Here is a 23943-nt window from a genome sequence, read left to right as displayed (position 1 = left end):
CAATGGGCCTGTCCCACTCTCTGAGATCCCCAGAAGTAGGAAGTTGGATTTCCGTCTCTGAGGTCATTGTTCCACCTAGACATCTCCTTTCACGCCTCAGAAGCCCTGTCAGCTCATGTCCACACAACCCCACTGACTTGCCTCTTTACCATCCATCAGCCTTTCCCAGGGTCAGTGCAGGATGGCCAGCTCCTTTCCAAAGTCAGACTCTTCCTCCCTGCTGACCCCTTGGTTCCCTATGAGCCTCGATTTCTTTTTCTTTCTTTCTTTTTTAAATATTTTATTTATTTGAGAGAGAGAGCATGCAAGAGAGAATGGGCACGTCAGGGCCTCTAGCCACTGCAAATAAACTCCAGACGCATGCGCTACCTTGTGCATCTGACTTATTGAACCTCGGTCCTTAGGCTTTGCAGGCAAGCACCTTAACTGCTGTTTTTTTTTTTTTTGTTTGTTTGTTTGTTTTGTTTTTTTCCCAAGGATTGGTCTCACTCTAGCCCAGGCTGACCCGGAATTCACTCCGTAGTCTCAGGGTGGCCTTGAACTAACTCACAGTGATCCTCCTACCTCTGCCTCCTGAGTGCTGGGATTAAAGGCATGCACCACCACGCCCTGCTTGAACCTCCATTTCTCTTGTCCACACAGGACCCCTAGTTCCGGTTCACTCTGCAGACCTCCCGTGGCTCTGTCCCATCACCCCTACATTCCTCAAGGTCCTTACTCTGCTCCACCCTTTGGTGTCCATGTGGGCTACTCTCTCAGTTTTTGTGGCTGGTTTTTCTTCTTTTATACATTTTTTTAAAAAAATATTTTTGGAACTTACTATATAAACCAGGCTGGCCTTGAAATCATGGATGATCCTTTGGCCTCTGCCTCCTGCATGCTGGGATTATAGGTGTGGGCCACCAGGTCTGGGTTTACTCATTTTATTGAGCCAGAAATGGGATCTGGGCCAAGCTTTTTTTTTTTTTTTTTCATTTATTTCCCTTTTCCCTTCTTCCCTTTCCCTCCCTCCTTTCTTCTCCTTTTCCTCCTTATTCTTCTGCTTGTGTCAGTGTGTGTGTATGTGTGTGTATGCATGTTCATGAATGGGGGTGCATATGCATGGATGTGAGTATGTGAGCCAAAGGTCGACCTCCAGTGTTTGCTTCAATCACTCTCCACCTTGAATTTTTGTTTGTTTGTTTTGGTTTCTCGAGGTAGGGTCTCACTCTGGCCCAGGTTGACCTGGAATTCACTGTGTAGTTTCAGGGTGGTCTTGAACTCACTGCGATCCTCCTACCTTTGCCTCCCAAGTGCTGGGATTAAAGGCCTGCGCCACCTCTCCCGGCTTCTCAAAGCGAATATTTTCTAAATATTGATAACTCTTCACAGTGTCAGAGCCAGTTCTTGCTCTGGCCCACACCAACACACCACTTGAGTCTCTACATGGATGTCTCCACAGACCCTTCAAACAGGATATGTCCTCCCAAGCTTCTCTTGCCCTCTTGACGTCTCTCAGCTGCTCTTAACTTTCATAGAGCAAATGGTGCCATCTTTTATTTATTTATTTATTTTTGAGGCAGGGTCCCGCTCTAGCCCGGGCTGACCAGGATCTCACTCTGTAGCCCCAGGCTGGCCTTGAACTCACGGCGATCCTCCTACCTCTCGAGTGCTGGGGTTAAAGATGTGCACCACCATGCCTGGTAGGTCATCTTTTTTTTGCCCCCCATCCCTAAATCAGGAAATCAGGGAGCTCAACTTGACTTTATTTCTCTGATTCCTCGCTTCCAGCTCCAGGTATCTGACTCTTTGAAGCTCTAAGTACATCTCAAGGCTTCCCTCATCCTTTCCCCATTGCTTCCAGCCCCATCGGAGCCTCTGTGGCTCTCAGAGACAGGTTCCGCAGCCCCTAACGCATCTGTTCTTGTCAGCACAGTGATCCACCCCCAAAGGTGAATTAGATGGTCTCATTTTTCTGCTTAGTCTCTAGTTATTGCTGTGTCAAAATAAATACTCCCCTGCCCAGGGACAGGACTGTTGTGGCTCCTGCTTTCCACCACTCTTGTCCCCGCTCCATCTCCCGGTGTTCTAACCATGCTGAGCCCCCCTCCCTGGGCATCTGTCATGTTCGCCCTTCCTTCGGGACCTTTGTCCTTGCTCTTCTCTCTGCCTCAGATTCTCTTCACCCAACTCCTTCTATAACTCAGTTTAAAGGCTACCTCCTCAAAGAGGCTTCTCTGCTTATCCATGTTAAGCAGGTCTCTATGTCCCTCAGCCAATGGCTTGTTCCTTTCATAATTTGTATACAGAAAACAATCTCTTTTTTTTTTTGTTGTTTTTTTTTGTTTTTCGAGGTAGGGTCTCACTCTGACCCAGGCTGACCTGGAATTCACTAGGTATTTTCAGGGTGGCCTAGAACTCACGGCAATCCTCCTACCTCTGCCTCCCGAGTGCTGGGATTAAAGGCGTGTGCCACCACGCCCAACTCAATGCTGTCTTTTTTTTTTTTTAATATGTTATTTATTTATTTATCTGAGAGAGAAAGAGGGAGGGAGAAAGAGCAAGCAAGCACCAGGGCCTCTAGCCACTGCAAACAAACTCCAGATGCATGTACCACCTTGTGCAGCTGGCTCACGTGGGTACTGAGGAATTGAACCTGGGTCTTTAGGCTTCACAGGCAAGTGCATTAACTACTAAGCCATGTCTCCAGCCCCCAGTGTTGTTTTTAGTTAGAAAAAAGTCACCTAGCCAGGTGTGGTGGCGCATGCCTTTAATCCCAGCGCTAGGGAGGCAGAGGTAGGAGGATCGCTGTGAGTTTCGGGGCCACCCTGAGACTTCATAGTGAATTCCAGGTCATCCTGAGTTAGAGTGAAACCCTACCTCAAAAAAAAAAAAAAAAAAAAGTCCCCTCCTCCTGGAAGTCTTCCAGGAGTTAGTCTCCATTTGGTTTCCATCAGGTCAGTCAATTTAGCAGCTTGAATGGAGAACTGAAACTGTTTTTGCACTTGGGTAATCATCCCCGTTCACTTCCTCCAATCTGTCATGCCATTCTTAATGTCATGTCATGCTTCATCCTTTTTGACCAGTGATTTGTACAGCACACACTAATTGCCCGAAGTCAGGAGTGCAGCCTAACAGGCCCTAGAGTTGGGTGCAGTGGGTGACCCGGCATGCAAATCAACCTCCTTTGGGACACTTTCAAGCTGTATGACCTTGGTCATGCATTCCAGTTACCCATCGCTGTGTAACAATTAGCCCCAAAACTTGATGGCTTAAAACGACAATATTTGTTTTGCAGTTTGGCAGGGTCAGAGAGAAAATTCCCTTCTGCTCCACTTGTCATGGGGGTGGTCCAAAGGCTGTGACTGAATCATCCGCAGGCTCTCTCTCCTGTGTCTGGTGGTCAGGGGGAGAGCTGGACTTGTTCACTGGTACACCTTCACAGGGCCACTCCATGAGGCCTGGGCTTCTGCCCCATACGGCAGCTGGTCAGGCACGGGAGCATGTTACTTTTTTTTTTAAATGACTTAACCTTGTATGTCATGGTGTGATATTTTTGCCATACTCTGTTGGTTTAGGTAGTCACAGAGTTGAAGGTTGAAGGATAGGGAACATGGACCCAGCCCCTGATATTCAGCTGGAAGAGTGTCAGTGTCACATCATAAGAAGAACAATGGGGGGCTGGAGACATGGCTTAGCGGTCAAGGTATTTGCCTGCAAAGCCAAAGGATCTGGGTTCAATTCCCCAGGACCCACATAAGCCAGATGCACAAGGAGGCGCATGTGTCTGGAGTTCATTTGCAGTGGCTGTATGCCCTGGCACACCCATTCTCTCTCTCTCCCTGTTTCTTTCTCTCTCAAGTAAATAAATTATACACACACACACACACACACACACACACACACACACACATATATATATATATATATATATGAACAATGGGAACCAGGCATGCTGGTGCACCCTTTTTTTTAATCCCAACACTTGGGATTATTTTGACACAGCAATAAACACTGGAGACTAAGCAGAAAAATGAGACCATCTACTTTACCTTTGGGGGTGGACCACTGCATTGGCATGTGTCAGTTTGTGTGTGTGTGTGTATGCATGTTGATGAATGGGGGTGCATATGTATGGATGTGAGTGTGTGAGCTAAAGATCGACCTCTAGTGTTTGCCTCAATCACTCTCCACCTTGATTTTTTTGTTTGTTTGTTTGTTTTGGTTTCTCGAGGTAGGGTCTCACTCTAGCCCAGGCTGACCTGGAATTCACTATGTAGTCTCAGGGTGGCCTCGAATTCACCGCGATCCTTCTATCTCTGCCTCCCAAATGCTGGGATTAAAAGACTCACGTAAAGCCAGATGCACAAGGTGACGCATGCATCTGGAGTTCATTTGCAGTGGCTAGAGGTCCTGGCGCGCCCAACCTCTGTTTCTCTCTCCCCTTTTCTGAAATAAATAAATAAATTATTTTTATAAAGAAAGGAAGAAGAGGCCTCCGAGGGACACCTGGCCCTGTCCTTGCTAGTGCCAGGGGGAGCCACACTGAGGGTGTGCGCCTTTCCAAGGCCAGTCAAAGAATTTAGTATGTCTCTGCCTTGCTGTATGGCTCAAGCGGGGAGTTGCGTGCTGGGTCCCCTCTGAGAGCAGAGGCGAGGTTTATCAGGCCAATCAATGCGGTCTAGAGAAGTAGAGGCCGGCAAGGGTGGAAACCATTCCCACCAGTGCTGGACGTGTAGGAGAGGTCAGAGCAACCTCTCCCCCAAGCCCATGCCAGCCAGCTCCCCAAGCATCCACAGGTCTGACTCCCCTTTGATGGTCGCCTCCGTTTTCAGACGCGCAGAGCATCCAACTGGGATCGCAGGCGGTCCAGGTGTGCCCAGCCGGGCATGCACGCTCCCCTCCCCCCACCTCGGGGCTTCACAGTCCCTATGGCAGTGAGGACCCCGAGCCACATCCTGTTAGCTTGGGGCTTGGGTACCATGTCCGTGAGTCCGAGTCAGGCTTCATCAGTTTACACATCTGTACGATGGGACCGTTCGGGTCTCCGGGTTAGACTTAAAAGGGGGCGGAGCTCGCGCACGCTCAGCACCCGCGAGGGGCGAGCGGCGCGAGGCGAGGCGGCTGGGCGTGCATGGATGCCGGCTCCGGTGCGCTGAGGTCCGCCGGGCCTCCGCCGGGGAGTCCCCGCTCCCGCCACCCACGCGGCCCGGGCCGCGACGCCGGGCGTAGGGGCGGCTCGGCGGGCCGCGGTCCCCGCGTTCGTAGGGGAGGAGGATCGGACGACGGGGTCGATCGGGAGGAAGCCGAGGCCGCGGCTGCTCGGGCCCGCCTGACCCTCGAGGGGGTCGCTGTTGCCTCGCACATCCCTGCCTGCGTCCCTCCCCGCTGCTCCCGCCGCGTCCGCCTTTTGTTCGCGGAGCCGCGCGCCCCCGAGCCGAGGAGGAGGCGGCGGGGCGGGGAGCTGGCGGGGCTGCGCGGGGGGCGGGCCGCGCCGGGCGGAGCCGGAGCTGGAGCCGGGGCCCGGGCCGCAGCCGGACTCGGCACAGCCCGAGGCCACGATCGCCGTACCAGTGGCCGAGGCCCCGGCGCGCTCCGGGGGCGCGGCGAGGCCGAGGGGGCGGGCGCCGGGCGGAGCCGCAGCCGGAGCCGGGGTGCCTGGAGGCGATCCGGTCGCTCTCTCCGCGCTCAGAGCGGTGGAGAGGCCGTGCGGAGGGGCTCCGGGCCGAATCGCGGTCCTCGGGTCGAGGTGGGCCGGGAGGAGGAGTCTCAGCCGGAGAGGCCGGAGCCTCGCCGGGAGCCTCCCCAGAGACAACGCGGCCAGGCTGGCCCGGGCCATGCGCGCCGCTCGCTGAGGCCGAGGGAGGCCGTGATGGAGGCACCGGCTGGAGAGTCCCCGGCCCGGGGTTGCGGCCCTCCGCCCGCGCCCACCCCGGAGAGGAAGAAGAGCCACCGTGCGCCGTCGCCGGCCCGGCCCAAGGATGTGGCCGGCTGGTCACTAGCCAAAGGCCGCCGCGGCCCAGGCCCCGGTGCAGCCGCTGCCTGTAGCGCCGCGTCCTCGGCGCGTCCGGACAAGAAGGGGCGCGCAGTGGCTCCCGGGTCTCGGGGTGCAGGGGCGCGAGTGGCCGGGGTCCGCACGGGAGTCCGTGCCAAGGGTCGCCCGCGCCCAGGTGCCGGGCAGCGACCGCCACCCCCGCCACCCAGCCTTACGGACAGCAGCTCCGAGGTGTCCGACTGCGCGTCGGAAGAGGCGCGCCTGCTGGGCCTGGAGCTGGCCCTGAGCAGCGACGCCGAGTCGGCGGCCGGGGCCCGCACCGGGCAGCCACCCCAGCCCGTGCAGTCGGCTCAGCAGCCCCCGAGGCCGCCCGCCTCCCCCGATGAGCCGTCGGTGGCCGCGTCGTCGGTGGGCAGCAGCCGCCTGCCGCTCAGTGCCTCGCTCGCCTTCTCCGACCTCACCGAGGAGATGCTGGACTGCGGGCCCGGAGGCTTCGTGCGCGAGCTGGAGGAGCTGCGTTCGGAAAACGACTATCTCAAGGTGCGGGACCTGAGGGGGAGGGGGGAGGGGAAGGGAAGCTGCGGCCGAGTGGGGTGCACACCGGCTACTTTTTTTTTTTTTTTTTAACATTGAACAAGGGCCCAGGTCCGCTGAGGATCACCCAAGAGATTGGTCACACGCCCCCTTTCTCACTTTATTTATGAAGATCTCTCCCAAAGGGAAAATTTGGATAAGACAGCCAGCCAGGGGCCCCAATTTGGGAAGAGGGACCTGGCGAGAAAACAGCTTAGGAAGATGCTCATTTGGGTGGGGGGGGGGCTGGGTAGTCAGCCAGGGCTGACCTCTGCTTTGAGCTGCGCAGGACCCCGCCCCCAGGCCATCAGGCCGTCCCCATTTGCGCTCCTTTCTGGGACCAGCATGGGCGTGCTCAGCTGCCAGGGAAACCTGTAGCCATCTCCCCTGGCAAAGAGAGGCAGGAACACCATCCTGAATCCTTACCCAGGGCTTCCCCCGCCAGGCCTGTCCCCGCCTGCCTGTCTGGGCGGGTCCAGTTTGAAAGCATGACATCTGGGAACATCCCCTTGGCTCGAGTCCACTTCCGCCCAGTCTAACGGTCCCACAGCCTGGGAGGATGATGTCGTGGGAGAACCGGTTCAGAGGCCATTTCCTCAATCCCAGGATATTGTCTTCTGTCCTCTTTTCAACGGGATTGGACTCCTGGCTTCCGTGGCCATTGCCTCTGCCCTCCCTGTGCTCCCCGTAGGAGGCTGGACCCTATTCTTTTGACTAGGGGCATTCTTTCTGGATATGCCGGGCCCTGTGACCTGCCAGACGACAGCGGGCTATGCCTGAGCACCCTTAGGTGCAGGCCGGGCTCTGTCTGCCTGCTCCATTGGCACTGTGGCAGCTGTTAGGAATAGTGCCCAGCCCTGGCATGCTGATCTTGATCTGGGAGGCTAGAATCTTCGTGGGCTCTACTGCCACTGCTGGGCAGTTTTGAAAGAGGCTGCAATTTTGTCCGCACTTGTTAGTTGCTGTCCTGGCACAGCACCCAGAGTGCCCTGGCCAGCAGCCATGGAGTTCCAAGCATTTTGATGATACGCCTGCCTTGCAGCACTTAACCTGGCCTTGTGGCTCTTCTGGCTAATGGGTTTCTCCCTCCTTAGCCTGTTGGGGCCTTGTGCTCCCAACTTCCCATTTTCCTTCAAATCTGCTCAATTAAACGCCTGTGAATTAGAAGACACAGCCTGTCTGAAGCAGGATTACACTGCCACTTCAGCCTAAATCCTTCCATAGGCTAGACTTCAGTTTTCTTTCTTTCTTTTTTTGTTGTTGTTGTTGATTTTGGTTGGCAGTTGGGGCTCAGTCTGGAGAAGAGAACAAGCGGAGGGCGGAGGGTGGAAGAAGGGAATGATAGATGACACAGCCTGACTGCCTTCTGGACTCTGAGCTTCTGCTTATACTCCCTGCCTGGGCAGCTCCAAGGCCAGATCCGAGCCCCTTACTCCACTGCCCACTCTTGGCAAAAGGACTGGGCTTCGCAGCTCTTGCTTTTCATCTCCTCCTGCGTTCACCCCTGGGCTCTCAGGAAATCTTCAGGCTGAGCCCCAAAGTTCTTCTGAACCACCTGTGACTTCACAGATGGAAAAGTGGCCCCAGGAGGCCAAGGGTTGAGCTCAGGTTCTTGCCCAGCTGGAGACATGCTGGTGCCTGGGCCAGGGCTGAGCCTCTGTTTCTATCTACCATTCATCCAATGGTCCAGACTTCACAAGCACAAGCTTGTGGTGTCTGCCGGGCTGGGAGTTTGTAGCTTTCCTGACCCTGACCTTGGGAAAGTTACGTAGTATCTCTGGACCCCAGTTTTCTTATTTGTAAAATGAGACACACGTCCTTCCATCCTGAAGGGTTAAATGAGATACTGTGGGCAAACACAGCCAGAGGGCTTGGTGTGTCGTTGACCTCAGATGGCAGGGGCTTGAGGTCATTGTTGTCCTGGAGAGGTAGGGAGCACGTTTCCAAGTGCACCTGCCATGTTCTCGAGGATTCTGAGGGAGCTCTCTGTTCTCTAGAGAGCAGGCTGGGTCCTTCCTCCTGGCCTCACATCCATCCATTCGCTCATCAAGTATTTGCTTCGACTTTGCTGTGCAGCAAAGATCTGGGGGTACAGTTGTGTACCAATGTGAAAGGTCTATTCTCAGGGAGCCTTGGGGAGACCAGGATTAAACAATAGTTACACAATAAAGCACAGACAGATGGTAGGGGTGGGGAAGGCTGTCTGCCAAGAGCTCATGAAGGTGGAGGCCGGAGTTCAGAGAGGCCAAGAGCTGTCACCGAGGCAGCATGGAAGTCTGTGTGGAGACTGTGAACGTGGTTCCTTCGCTGTCCTGTTCATACCGCAGAGGGTCAACTGCGGCTTGAGCGGGGAAGGGACTTGCTCCAGGCAGTCCGCCAGGGCTTGGGAGTAAGACGGTGTCAAAGTCCTGATGTATTTCCTGCCTCTCTGGACCACTGTGCATTTGAGATCCAATAAGAAGAAAAGGAGACAGAGTATCTGCTGCAGGCTGGACCCTTGGGTTGAGGGGACTGCCCTTGACTCCAGTGGGTGGTCCCTCTTCATGCTGGTTCACCTTCCGCTTGGTGGTAGGGGTAGGATGTGGGGTCACTGTCCACCCGGAAGGACCCTTAGGTAATTTTATGTCTGTCATCCCATGAGTCGTGGCTCTGGGGGCCCAAGTGAGGAAAACATAAACAGAAAGTCTCTCCCGGTAAAAAAAGCAGGAGTGTCTCCAGGGCAGGTAGTAAGTGGGCCGTCCCTTGAATTATCCAGAATCTAGATGACCTCGCCTGCCTGAGTACGGGCATAGGGTGTGTGGCAAGCAGTTGGTAGACGCTCCGGAGTGCAGGTGGTTATGATGGTGAGATTTATGTGGTGGTGGCTTCAGTCGAGCTGGCTTTGGGTCCATTCCGGCCAAGGATGTGTAAAGGTTATTAAGGGCTGGAGAGATAGTTTAGCAGTTGAGGCACTTGCCTGTGAAGCCTAAGGACCCAGGTTCAGTTCCCCAGTACCCACGTAAGCCAGATGCACAAAGGTGGTGTATACGTCCAGAGTTCGTTTGCAATGGCTGGAGACCCTGGTGCACCCATTCTTTCTTTAGATATGCTTCTCTCTCTCTCTCTCTCTCTAAATAAGTAAATAAAATATATTTGAAAAATAGCCTGGCATGGTGGTACACACCTTTAATCCCAGCACTCAGGAGGCAGAAGTAGGAGGATTCCTATGAGTTCGAGGCCATCCTGAGACTACATAGTGAATTCCAGGTGAGTCTCTACCTTGGAAAACAAACAAATAATAAAATAAAATACAGGTTATTAATTACTGAGGTTCCAGGATCCAGAACCGACAGGCTAACTGTATTTGATCTTGAAAGCTCCAGTGGTCTGAGGTCACCCATGGTCACTAAGTTACCCATATACTGGTTAGTGAGGACAGACTGGGAACCTATAGGGCATGGGAAGAGTGTTGAAACCCTAAGATCTGGCTTTGAGATCTGACTCTGCCATTTACTGTGTGCTTATGGGCACACACTGGCCTCTGTGAACTGCTTTTTTGTTTGTTTGTTTGTTTGTTTCGTCTATATATTGGAGATGCCTTGACAACCTCCAAGGATTGTTTCCAGCAATCATGGAGATATGAATAGTCAGGAAAACATCCTGCAAGTAGAGAAACTCTGCTTACTCTTGGGGAATTGTTATGGTTCTTAGCCAATGACCAGACAGGATGTCTGTGTGTCCATTCTTAGAGGAACTGGGGGAAGCCAGGAGAGTGGGTTTCCTTAAGGCTAGAATGTTAATAAATCAGGAGCTGTGTTCCAGAGAGGACAGGAAGACATGTTCGAATTCCCTGCTGCACATGTGAGGAGGAGCCGGGTCTCCCCACCTGGGGGTTCCAGCTATAAGTGACAGATGTCTGCTAAGAGAAAACCCCTCACTGACCTCTGCTCACCATGATATCGACAGGCCAGTGGAGGCTTCAGGCGTCCAGATCCTCTGGGCTGAGCGTGGGGCCCTGTTGCTTCTGAAGTGTGGGCAGAGCAATGAGCTCTGGGTTGCCACCGGCTTGCCGCATTTGGGAGAGAGGTTGGTGAGAGGAAGCCTGCAGGGGGCCAGTGGTGGGCAAGAAGGCTCAGGGCTGAGGCTGCAGATGGGAGTGTGCCTCTGTGAGGACCGCTTCCGTAAAATGGGGTCTCAGGTGTCTGCAGGGTTGGGGTGCTCCTTAAGGACGAGGCTGCATTTTTGTTCATTACATGGTAAATGTGGGGCTGGAGAGATGGCTTAGAGGTTAAGCATTTGCCTGTGAAGCCTAAGGACCCCGGTTCGAGGCTCAATTCCCCAGGACCCACGTAAGCCAGATGCAAAAGGTGGCCCATGCATCTGGAGTTCGTTTGCAGTAGCTGGAGGCCCTGGCGTGCCCGTTCTCTCTTTCTGTGTCTGTCTCTCTGTCTGCCTCTTTCTCTGTCTGTTGCTTTCAAATAAATAAATAAAAGTAAAAGTAAATGTGTCCATCCCAGTCATCATCCTTCCTTCCTTTCCTACCTTTCTCTCTCCCCTTCTGCCCTCCCTCCCTCTGTTCACATATTTTCTGGGAGTTTCGTTAGTGCCACACTGCTTAGCAAAGCCATTTCAGACAGGTTTTCAAGGCTCCAGTCATCAGTGGATAAGGGAGGGGGCTCATCACCACATCAGCAAAACCCTTGGGTCCCCACCTTGAGTCCCAGCCTCTCCAAGGTGGCTGGGGGCTGGCCTGCAGGAGTCAGCCGCCTTTGACCAGTGTATGTGTGCGTGGGGGGCAGGAGCGGGGGTGAAACTTCAATGCGAGGGAAGATGAGGTGGAAAGTGTGAGGCAGCAGCTGGCGTGGCCTGGGGAGGCCCTGTTGCTGACACAACAGCCAGCCTGTCTCTGGTCACCCTGTTGAGAGCTCAGACCAGAGCCACTCACAGTTCATTCACATGGACATCCAGGGACACATTTATGGTGTATGTTTCTTTCCTTTTCAAAAACATTTTTATTTTTATTTGAGAGAGAGAATGGGCATACCAGGGTCTCCATCCACTGGAAACAAACTCCAGACACATGTGCCACCTTGTGCATCTGGCTTACGTGGGTCCTGAGGAATCAAACCACGGTCTTTTGGCTTTGCAGGCAAATGCCTTAACCCCTAAGCCATCTCTCCAGTCCCCTGTGGTGTATGTTTCCACAAGCTGACCCTCAGGCACCCTCATTGAGGACCTGAATAGAGAACAGCACACAGACCTGTGTAGACAGGCCACCTCTGCTCCATCGCATCACACACGATGCAAGCTCGTGCCGGCAGGAGACCCCAAGCTTGGAAGCATTCCCTCCTACCGCATCCCCCAGACACACTTGGACGGGTCTCAGAGATTGACATGCAGCTTGGAGACACCCCCAGAAGTCCACATCCACACACAGGGTGCATGCAAACCCATACAGATGTTACCCACGCGCGCCAGCATCCACGGGAACCCAGAGGTCCACCCTTATCAGGTAGAACAGACACTCACCCAGTGGTCAACAGATACCCCCAAAGGAGATACCCACAGAGACATTCACAACTATGACATGTGACCATGTATTACCATCTACGGCGATATAAGCAAAGACTATGCAAATGGCAGATAGGTTGCACTTTCCAAACCAACGTAGCCAGACACACACGCTCATGTAGACACACATGCACATGCATGGGCTGGGACACTTTACCCACATGGATAAACACAGGAAGTCTTGGTCAGTGTCCCCTGGAGCTTCTGTGTACACTCCTACTGATTCCAGCTGCTCACAAGGCTTCCTGCCACCAGGCTGGGAGCCATGAGGCCTGAGTGGAGATCAAGGCTGGGGTTTGTAACTATGTAGATCTTGGGGCACAAGGAGCCTAGCTGAGGCTGGTTGGCAGGACTTCAAGTCCAGAAAAGCTACACAAGTCCCCCAGTCCCCTGAGGCTAGGTCCAGTGGGACAGAGGGAAGTGGACACTTGTCAAGCTTGCCACCAAAGGAACACTGCCCTGGGGCAGCCTCTCCTAATCTCCTTGGAATTTCCTGCCTGCTGTGTGCCACTCTGCTGTGGGCTGTGGAGGGCCACACTGTCCCCATCTTAAGCCTAGACATGATGGAGGCCAGTGGAGGTGTGGGCACTCGGGAAGGGCCGGGGGAGCTTCCTGAGGGGCGAATTTGCCTGAGTGGCTGCCTTTGTGCTCAGCTCCTGGCACAGGGCCTGCCGCACTGGAGGCTCGGAACTGGGTGCGTAGGACTGAGAGGATGGTAGAGAACCTGGGCAGGAGGTTTCAAATGGAGAGCTGGAGCCAGAGAGCTGAGGCAGGAGGATTGAGTTCAAGGCCAGCCTGGGCTGCAGAGCGAGAATGTGTCTTAAAGAAACAAAAACAGAAGGAAAAGAGGAAGGAAGGAAAGAAGGGGAGAAAAATAAAGTGAGGGAGGGAGAAAGGAAGGAAGCAGGGAGAAAAAAGAGCAGGAAGGGGACTGAGTGAAGGGGAGTGGGCCTGCTTGGAAAGGGCTCTGAGTTCTGAGCTGAGGCACAGTTAACACCTGGCTGAAGGTGGTCCTGTCGACTTGGTGGCTGAACTTCCTGTTTGCATGAGTCCAGAGCTTGTCCTGTCCTCGGGGTCCAATGAAGGAGGGCAGTGAGGCTGGGGGGGTCTCGTTACACAAATAACATTTTTGGGATTAAGTCTGGGGCCAAGCTTCACCTTCTCAGCTCCTCCCCACACAGTCCCCTTTATCGAGGTTTGATCTTTCAGCTTGTAAAGTGGGAATTTAATTCTTGTTTTTATTTTGGAGGATGAGAGTTAAGGTACGTGGCAGCCCGGCCCTATCTAGGGTACAGAGAACCGGAGGGAGTCCCAGGTCTGGGTAAGCCTCTGGGGCAGAGGGACACCCCAGGAAAGGCCTTGGCTAAGATCAAGGGACATATAGGACCAGCAGCCAAGGTTCTTATTGTAATTATTCCTCTATTTTGTTTCGAGGTAGGATCTCACTCTAGCTCAGGCTGACCAGGAATTCACTGTGTAGTCTCAGGATGGTCTTGAACTCATGGCGATCCTCCTACCTCTGCCTCCTGAGTGCTGGGATTAAAGGCATGCGCCACCACGCCCAGCTGCTGTTCCTCTGTTTTCCAACACATGACTTCTGTCACGGTCACATCAAGCCCCTCCGGTGTCAGGAGGAGGCACACTGACTGGAGCCCCGGGGCCAGCACACATCTGCCTTTGCTGGCTGCCTCCAGGTCACGCTGAAAGGAACTGGGAGCTGCAGTCATCCCTTCCTTCTCCCAGCTTGGGGGCCTAAGAGCACATGGTCTGGAGCTTCCAAGCCTGGGCTGCAACCCTGACTGTCTTTCCATTCTGTCTTCTCTTCATGAGCCGCCGCCTTTGCCTTTGGAAACCACCCCGCAGGGCGGCTGTGAGGAGCAGGTATAAAACAGAGGAAGATGGTTCAGTGGCTAAAGTCATTTGCTTGCAAAGCCTGGAGGCCTGGGTTCAATTCCCCAGCCACCCACATAAGTCCGATGCGAGAAGGAAGCAGGTGTGGCATGAGTTGGCCCTCACCTTCGCCTCTCAGCTCAGCTCTGAGCCCTCACATTTGCTCATCACCAGGCTCTAGTCTGCCCTGGAAGCCCTGGGTCTTAGGTGGCAGGCCATCCCTGGCTGGGGGTGTGCCAGGGGTGTGCCTCTGTGGGGTCTGGCTAGGGCGGCAGTCTAGTAGGCTCGTGGAGCTCAGTTGTATTGTGGATACTCCTATACACTTCTCTGGCCGCAGTCCCTCCGTCCTCACCCCCAGACACTGCTTCCCCTAATGGCCAAATCTGTGCATCACTCCCCGCCTCCCCCCAGGCAGGCTAGCTGACTCACTCTAGCCCAGGCTGATGTGGAATTCACTATGTAGTCTCAGGGTGGCCTCGAACCCACGGCCATCCTCCTACCTCTGCCTCCCGAGTGCTGGGATTGAAGGCGTGCGCCACCATGCCCAGCTTGTGCATCACTTTTAACCTGGCGATTGTCCCCTGCTAATGGAGGACCCCCCACCTTGGGGCTCTCATTCCAAACTAGTGGGGAGTAGTCTCCCTTTCCTAGGTCACAGGCTGGGCTGGAGAGATGGCTAAGTGGTTAAGGCACTTGCCTGCGAACCCCTAGGTCACAGGCTGCAAGTGGGAGTCTAGGGTCCGTGGATCAGTGCTGACTAGCCTGGCCTTGCTTGGCTCTTCTGGGCCCTGCAGAGCACCACCAGTCTTTACCTGACCCCGCCTCTGTCCCGCTCCTTGGCTGAGCCAGGCTCCCTGTCTGTTCTCAGGGACACTGCTGGACCTCTGTCCCGGCTCTTTGCCTTGGTTTCAGCTCAGCAGCTCCTGGGACCACTCCCGGCCAGGCCCTGTGTCAGACACCAGCATTTCCCGGGAGGCTCCTGGGGTGGGGGTGGTGGGTATTCTCTCCACAGTGACTAGGTTAACCGGTAATTGTGGGTTTCTGTACAACACCAAGGACTCTCCAGTGTATTGCCCCTTCCTTCTACACAGACCTCAACTGAAGCCCAGACAGGTTCAAATGCTTACCGGTCTGTGAGCGACAAGAGGGGGGTCTTGTGTCTGGTGGGTGCTCTTCCCTGGACGACAGGCCTCAGTGTCCCAGACACAAGTCAGGCTGGGTGGGTCCCAGTCGCTGTCATTCTTCCCTGCTCTCTCCCCGTTAAAGATTTGGCTACAGCCCAGAGGCTGGGGGATGTTTTCAACACACCTAGATTCCAGGCTGCCTTCCTTCCTGTGCGCACACAGGGCAGGAGGGACACTGTCCCCTGCTTCCCTCTGAGCATGCCCCAGTGGCACAGTGCCTGCTTGGCTCCATGAGGCCTTGAATGTAGCAGTGACAAGCCAGGTATGGCCTTGGTGGACAATAGTCTCTGGGAATCTCCCCACCCCTAATGCATGCAAGCGCAGGTACACACACACACACACACACACACACACACACACACACACACACACAGCTCTCCAGCAGAGGAAGCACAGGCCACATATACAGAGCTATGCCAGACCTGGTGACCGCCTCTTGCTGAGCCTCAGTTTACCCCTTTGTGAAGTAGTGGTGGTGGGGGGAGCTAAGAATAGTATCTGCATGAAAGATCATTACTGATAGAGAGATCATGGTTATTGGTCTTTGCCTGGTGCCTGGCCCACGCTGAGACCTTATAAATGTTAGCTGTTACTGTTTTTGTTGTCCCATTCTAGAGCCTACTGTCTAGTTTATAGGACTCGGGATGACCTTGTGGACTCGCTGCGCACTTAGTGTATGTATGACCTTGGACAATGTACTTGATTCCTTTGACTTCAGGTTCCTCACCCATTGGGAACTGCTGGGAATACGGGGAGAGATGGTGTGCTGCACAGCGTGCGTCTGGCTTGGTTAGCCAATCTGATGTCTACCACGTTGGAGAGGCAGGTCAAAGGCCTTTGTCTTCACCCCCAATAATTTCCAGCCAAAGAAATGGGACCTCATACGTCTCCAGGACCAAGCAGTCTCGTGTTGTCTCATGGGCATTGAGATCTTGTGACACAGTGATGCCTGGCTAGGTGTGGCCCTCCCCCAGGACTTTTGACCCTGAATCTTCCAAAACTTCCATCCAAGGACGCGAAGTTAATTGAGCTGTGCGCTGGGCGGCAACAGGAGCTCTGCATCTCGCCCTGCCCAGCTCCAGGCCCTCCGGGGGCTGCGGGATCGCCTCTTCCCCTCTAGGCCTCAGTGCGCCTCCGTGAGGGGATGGAGTCCTTGCGTTCCCCTCGCTGTCTGGAGTGTTCGCATTTGAGCTGAGAGGGAAGTGGAGCTTTTTGTAGTTCCCTCCTCGGGGTGCAAGTGGATGATCTCATCTGGAGCCTTGACAGAGTCCTGGGGAGTCAGAGAAGGGACAGCAGATGGCTGTCCTGGCTTCTTGGGCGGGGCTGGCATGCTGCCTCTGTGGCCACTGCTGGTCATTTCTTCCAGGGCTAGGGTGGATAGCCAGGGCAGCGTGGGTGACAAGTGTCCCAGAGCCACAGTGGCAGATGGACATGCAACCTGGGCCTCAGCCCCAGAGAGGAACCATGGTGGCCAAGCGGTGTGGGAGAAGGTGGGCCAGGCGGGGCTCTCACTCCTCTGTGGAGTGCTTGGCTGCAGAGCTCAGCTTTGTCTCTCTTCTTCTTGGGTCTCCCTGTCCATTGGTCAGTGGGACCCCTGGGAGTGGGCTGGGCCTCGAAGCAGAGATCTGAAGCCTGTGTCTAAAATCAGTCTGCTGTGGGAACACAGCCTGGCTGTTCACTCAGCAACCAACCCTACCGAGCATGGTGCCGTGGTGGTAGATCTGGCCTTCCATGAGCAAGCAGGCCGAGAGGTAAAATGAATGTCACAGATAAGCCTGTGCTGTGAAAGAAAGAGGGTTAGGGATGGGCGTGTTAGTGCACGCCCCAGAGGCAGGAGGATTGCCATGAGTTCGAGGCCACCCTGAGACTACATAGTGAATTGCAGGTCAGCCTGGGCTAGAGCAAGACCCTACCTTGAAAAACAAAAGCAAAAAGAAGAAGAAAGAAACAGGGTTAAGGGGAGGTAAGATAAGGCTTCTCTGAGGAGGTGGCATTGCCAGAGGCCTTGAGCAGGAGGGGACACAGAGGAGCTAGCAGAGGGAATGGCAGATGCCAGGGCGGAGAGGTGCAGTAGACCAGGTGTCTTGCTGGGGGTAGACCCAGTGATGAGAGTGTAGCCAGCAAGAGGAGTTGGGGGTCCTGGAGGTGACGGCTGAACAGGGGTCAGGCCAGGTGGACTTTTATTTTGTGTGTGATGAAAGCCTACCACCATGGAGTTTTGCTTTTTTTTTTTTTTTTTGGTATTTGAGGTAGGGTCTCGCTCTAGCCCAGACTGACCTGCAATTTACTATGTAGTCTCAAGATGGCCTCAAACTCATGGAGATCCTCCTACCTCTGCCTCCTAAGTGCTGGGATTAAAGGTTTGGGCCACCACACCTAGCTTTTTTTTTTTTTTTTTTACATTTTTTAATATGTATTTATTCATTAGAGAGAGACAGAATGGGTGTGCCAGGGCCTCCAGCCACTGCAAACAAACTCCAGACACATGTGCCACCTTGTGCAACTGGCTTATGTGGGTCCTGGGAAATTGAACCTGGGTCCTTTGACTTTGCAGCAAACACCTTAACCACTAAGCCATCTCTCCAGCTCCCCCCCACACTTTTTTTGAGACAAGGTCTTTATGCCCAAGCTGTCATAGATCTCACTATATTGCCCACACTGGCCTAAAACTCTTGGTAATACTGCTGTTTGAGCCTCCTAATTGTTTGCTTTTTTGTTCTTGTTTTTTAAAGTATAATTTTATTTTATTTTTATATTTGAGAGATGGAAAGAGGCAGACTGAGAGAGAGAAAATGGGCGCACCAGGGCTTCCAGCCACTGCAAACGAACTCCAGATGCAGGCACTCCCTTGTGCATCTGGCTTATGTGGGTCCTAGGGAATCAAACCAACGTTCTTTGGCTTTGCAGGCAAGCACCTTAACCGCTGAGCCATCTCTCCAGCCCAATTGCTTGCTTCTTTAAATTTTGTTTTTTAAGTCAAGTATATTGAGGTATAATTTACTTTTTTTTCTTTCTTTCTTTTCATTGTCCTTCTAGTTCTGGTGATGGAACCCTTGAGCATACTAGGCAAGCCATCTACCACTGAGCTGTAAGCCCAGCCCTGTGGTACAATTTACATATAATAAAATGCCTTTTGATAACATATCAAGTTCTATAACCAGCACCTAAATAAAGATATAGAGCAAAATATAGATTGGGGTGATGGTTTGCAAAAAAGGACACATATTTTAAAACTCGTTTACTGGTCTGGAGAAATGGCTTAACGGTTAAGGCGTTTGTTTGCCTGCGAAGCCAAAGGACGCAGGTTCGATTCCCAAGGACCCACGTAAGCCAGATGTATAAGGGGCACATGCATCTGGAGTTCGTTCACAGTGGCTAGAGACCATGGCGTGCCCATTCTCCTCTCTCTCTTCTCTATTTCTGTCTGCTTGCAAATAAATAAGTAAAAATTAAAAAAAAAACTTGTTCACTGTATGTAAATTATACTTCAGGGCTGGGATGTAGCTCAGTGTCACAGCTTGTGTTGACTATATGCTTGGTGTTTGTAAAGCACTGGATTCAATCCCCGGCGCCCCTCCCCCCGCCAAAAAAAAAGACGGTGAAGAATCTATCACCTCCCCAAATCTCCCTTTACAGTCAGGCCCTCCCTGTGAACCACTGATCTGTTCTGTGTTACATTAGCCTCGTCTGTCCATGATGTCGTATATGTAGCACCCCACAGCATCTGCTGGGGCCAGCTTCTCCCGCGGAGCCCACACCCCAAGCACCCCACCTTGCTGCAGCTCCTTCCCTCTCCTCTGGATGGTTCCCTTACACAAAGGTGCAACGGTTTAGTCTTTTACCAGTCCAGGGGAATTTGGGTTTAGGGTTGTTTCCAGGTTCTGGTGGGTTGTGAACAGGAGAGACTTTCAGACAGTTTTTTTGTTGTTGTTGTTTTTTTTAAATTTTTATTTATTTATTTGAGAGCGACAGACACAGAGAGAAAGACAGAGAGAGGGAGAGAGAGAGAATGGGCGCGCCAGGGCTTCCAGCCTCTGCAAACGAACTCCAGACACCTGCGCCCCCTTGTGCATCTGGCTAACGTGGGACCTGGGGAACCGAGCCTCGAACCGGGGTCCTTAGGCTTCACAGGCAAGCGCTTAACCGCTAAGCCATCTCTCCAGCCCTTTCAGACAGTTTTATAACCACTTTCTGTTTTGAGACTGGGTCTCTTGTCGGTAGTCCAGGCTGGCCTCCTATTTACTGTGTGGTCTAGGATGATCTTGAACTCTAGATCCTCCTGCAGCCATCTTCCAGAGTGCTGGATTACAGGTGCTTGCCACCATGCCCTATTATTTAACCACGTTTTTTGTTTGTTTGAGGTAGGGTTTCACTGTAGCACAGGCTGACCTGGAATTCACCATGTAGTCTCAGGGTGGCCTTGAGCTCACTGCGATCCTCCTACCTCTATAATCTGCTGGGATTAAAGGCATGTGCCACCAGGCCCTGCTTTAAATTTTAATTTTATTTATTTGAAGGTGGGGGCGAGGCAGATAGAGAGAATGGGCGTACCAGGGCCTTCAGCAGCTGCAAATGAACTCCAGATGCATGTGCTACCTTGTGCATCTGGCTTATGTGGATCCTGGAGAATTGAACCTGGGTCCTTAACTACATCTTAAACATGTCTTTCCCCCCTTTAAATATATTTATTTATTTGCAGGGGGAGAGAGAGAAAAATGAGAATGAATGGGCACAACAGAGCCTCTAGCCACTACATATGAATTCCAGATGCATGTGCCACTTTGTGCATCTGGCTTTACATAGGTACTGGGGAATCAAACCCAGGTTGTTAGGCTTTGCAGGCAAGTGCCTTAACCTTTGGTCCATCTTTCCCTAAACATGGTTTTAAAAAAAGATCAGGGCTGGAGAGATGGCTTAGCGGTTAAGCGCTTGCCTGTGAAGCCTAAGGACCCCGGTTCGAGGCTCGGTTCCCCAGGTCCCACGTTAGCCAGATGCACAAGGGGGCGCACACGTCTGGAGTTCGTTTGCAGAGGCTGGAAGCCCTGGCGCGCCCATTCCCTCTCTCTCCCTCTATCTGTCTTTCTCTCTGTCTCTGTCGCTCTCAAATAAATAAATAAAAATTAAAAAATAAAATAAATAAAAAAAGATCACTCCTTGAGGACTGGAGTGTAGCTCAGAGCACTTGACTAACAAGTTTAAGACTGTAAATTCAATCCCCAGTATTTGTGAAGAAAGAAAGAGCTAGAGATATATTTATTCACTCCTTTGTCCTTTATCCTTTTTTTTTTTTTTTTTTTCTCAAGGTAGGGTCTCACTCTAGCCTAGGCTGACCTGGAATTCATTGTGTAAGTCTCAGGGTGGTCTTGAACTCATGGAGATCCTCCCACCTCTGCCTCCCGAGTGCTGGAATTAAAGGCATGTGCCACCACACCTGGTTCATGTTACATTTCTTTCAGAAAGGAATCCTCAGGGCTGGACCCAGGTTCAATTTCCCAGTTCACACGTGAAGCCAAATACAGAGGGTGGTGCATGCACCTGGAGTTCCTTTGCAGTGGCTAGATGCCGTGGTGCACCCATTCTCTCTCCCTGTCTGCCTCTCTCTCTCTCAAATGAATAAATAAGTAATTTTTTTTTTTAAAAGAATGCTCAAGCTGGGCATAGTGGCGCAAGCCTTTAATCCCACCACTTGGGAGGCAGAGGTAGGTGGATCTCTGAGTTTGAGGCCACCCTCAGACTACATAGTGAATTCCAGGTTAGCCTGGACTAGACTGAATCCCTACCTCGAAAAACCAAAAAAAGAATGCTCGCCAGAACATTCAAGACATGGCTTGCTTTTCCCTTTTTATTCTCCGATGGTAGAGAGAAGGGCCTGGGCTAGCAACCCAGACCCTGAAGTGAAGTGCTCCAGGCAGAACAGAGCCTCCTCCATCTTCCTTTATGCGAGGGAGCCCATTAAGTCTCTCCTAGGAATAATTCTCAGGATGATGTCTTTCAAGGAAGCTAGACACATTGAAACACAGTTAATAAAATACATCCTCCAATGATGATACAGTAATATGTGTGTTTATTAACTCATAAGTTCGGGTGACAGGTCTGTTAAGTACTGTAATTTCAAAACACTGATGAGCTTAAACAATATTTTGACATTTCTGCAACACTGCTAACGGGATATGAAAATATATGATTTCTTTTATCAGCAAAGTTCAAGAGTGCTTCTAAATACAGCCCCACTTCCATGGGGTGCCAATAGAAGATGTTGATTTTTAGTTAGAAGCTTAGGAAAATAAAATTTTTTTTTTTTTTTTTTTTTTTTTTTTTTGAGGTAAGGTCTTGCTCTAGCTCAGGCTGTAGCCTCACGGTGGCCTTGAACTCTCAGCAGTCCTCCTACCTCTGCCTCTGGAGTGGGGATTAAAGGCATGCACCACTACCGCCCAGCAATATGTGTATATATGTATATATATATATATATATATATATATATATATATATATTTTGTTGTTTTTGTTGTTGTTTTATTTTGTTTTTTTTTTTTTGAGGTAGGGTCTCACTCTAGTCCAGGCTTACCTGGAATTCACTATGTAGTCTCAGGGTGGCCTCAAACTCATGATGATCCTCCTACCTCTGCCTCCCAAGTGCTGGGATTAAAGGCGTGTGCCACCATGCCTGGCTTAGGTATGATTTTTTTCTTTTAAAAATTATTTATTTGTTTGCTTGAGAGAGACAGAGTAGGGGAGAGAGAGAGAGGCAGATATAGAGAAAGGGCTGCCAAGGCCTCTAGTCACTGCAAATGAACTCCAGATGCATGCGCCACCTTGTGAATCTGGTTTATGTGGGTACTGGGGAATCAAACCTGGGTACTTGGGCTTCACAGGCAAGTACCTTAACTGCTAAGCCATCTCTCCAGCCTCAAAGGTGTGATTTTTATGAATAGTGTCCCAAGAGGAATCCCGAGGACAGCAGTCTAAACTCGTTGGTTTCCTGACTCATGTGGGTGGGCCTGGCACAGCCCGCCCTTCCTCTCCTGTTCTGCAGCTCTCTCGTGTGTGGCACAGGGATTCCTGGCTTGCCTGACCTGGCACTTTCTGCAAAGATACATGAGATGATTCGCTAGGAATGTCTTTGTAAACTGTGGACCCCTGTGCCACTCTGCAAGCCTATTATTAGCAGCAGTGTGAGCTCATGTTGGGCCTGCTGACCCGGCTTGGACTCAGAGATTCTTCCGGGCCTGTTCCCCAGGACCCTGGGAACTGGCCATGTCTGAGAGCCTGCTTCCTGCTGGCTACCCTCTTGCGTCAGCGTAGACAGAGAGGCACTTGGTGTGTAGAGTAGATATGGGGAACAGGCTGTTCCTTGGGCAGTGGACTGGCTCATCTCCCCAGGGTGGCATCAGAGTGTGTTCAGGCTCTCTCTCTCAGCCCCCTTTGCAGCTGCCATGGAGCTGGGGTCAGGAGGGCAGACTCCAGGCTGTGGACAGAGACCGGGCAGGGCAGCAGCCATATCACTCTTTCATTCTCTCATCTGCCCATGGCCCCCAGTGGGTGCCCGCTCCATTCTGTGTACCAGGCCGTAGTGATGCTGGGCACCAGACATGGGCCAGAATTAGAATTAGCCTCTCTTCCTGCCCTTCCGCCAACTTATGGGGAAGACAAAGTAGAAAGCAGGCAAATACTGTCTTCAGTTGAGGGACCATGCAGTTCCAGTTCTGAATATGGGTTCTGAATCATGTGCGGAGGGAGGGGGTCTTCCTACAAGAATGAGGCCGTTGGGAGCTAGACTGGAGAAGGCAATCAGAGCCCAGGGAGCAGCCTGAGCAAAGTGGGACAGGCACACGGTCACAGTGTCATAGCCCAGGGTCCTCCCCCCCACACACCTTGTATGGGATTCAGCCCTGTCCCTCTCTAGCTTAAGCAGCACTGGGAAACTTCTGGGTCTCACATGCCTCCCCTGAAAAATGGGACATCTCTAGCACCTACCTCACAGGGTTGGGAAGAACTTGCAGTCAATGGCACATGGGTATGCCTGGGCCGGCCTGTGTTCGTGCGCTTCCCGGTGGGCACTGGCCAGTGTCTCTGCCCTAGTCTATTTGGGTGCTGGGGGCAGAGGAAAGGTAAGAGAAGGGAGAAGTCCAAGGGCTGGCGAGGGGTCCAGGGTGAGGGGATTGGACCCAAAGCAGAAGCCAGTGGGTCCAAGTGGGTGAGACAGAAAGCCACTTCTTTTTCTTTCTGAATTCCTCCTAAAAAGAGGCATTGCCTGCTGGAGCAAAGAGAACCTCTTTTAAATATCTGTATTTATTTTTTTGCAAGCAGAGAGAGATAGAAGAGGGACACACAGAGAGACAGAGAATGGGCGCACTAGGGCTTCTGCAAACGAACTCCAGGCGCATGTGCCCCCTTGTGCATCGGGCTTACGTGGGTCCTGGGGAATCGAAGTTGGGGCCTTAGGCTTTCCAGGCAAGCACCTTAACCACTAAACCATCTCTCCAGCCTGAGAACCTCTTCTAGAAAGAGAAGGGCTGCCTGCTGTGGCGGTAGAACGAACGGGTGCCTGTCCCTAGCCCCGTCCTCCATCTCCACTCCCCGTTCACAGTCTGGGATATTGATCGTCAGGATAAGCTTCCAGGGAGAGGAGACAGACAGTGTGAAATATCACAGTAGGGCTGATGGGATATCGACTCTGGGGCCTCTTTCCAAGCTTTAGGGAGCCTGTGATTGTGGGGTTCAGGATCCAGGTACCCTCAGACTCTGAGTTGTGCACGGCCAGGCTTCTGAGGTG

At 52.5% G+C, this 23943-nt stretch overlaps 1 protein-coding gene across 1 annotated transcript in view; it reads left to right on the top strand.

The window, feature by feature from the left end:
• The first annotated feature begins 5851 nt into the window (after window positions 1-5851).
• The window catches only part of Soga1 (suppressor of glucose, autophagy associated 1), an 89064-nt gene continuing 70972 nt past the window's right edge, over window positions 5852-23943 (top strand). The window contains exon 1 of the mRNA XM_045155966.1: window positions 5852-6514. Coding sequence (XP_045011901.1) covers window positions 5852-6514 — 663 coding nt within the window. The remainder of the gene's footprint in view (window positions 6515-23943) is intronic.

This window comes from Jaculus jaculus, chromosome 8, assembly GCF_020740685.1.
Source record: "Jaculus jaculus isolate mJacJac1 chromosome 8, mJacJac1.mat.Y.cur, whole genome shotgun sequence".
Taxonomy (NCBI): domain Eukaryota; kingdom Metazoa; phylum Chordata; class Mammalia; order Rodentia; family Dipodidae; genus Jaculus; species Jaculus jaculus.
Note: the sequence above shows the minus strand (reverse complement) of the source record. Positions and strands in the feature narration are given on the sequence as shown.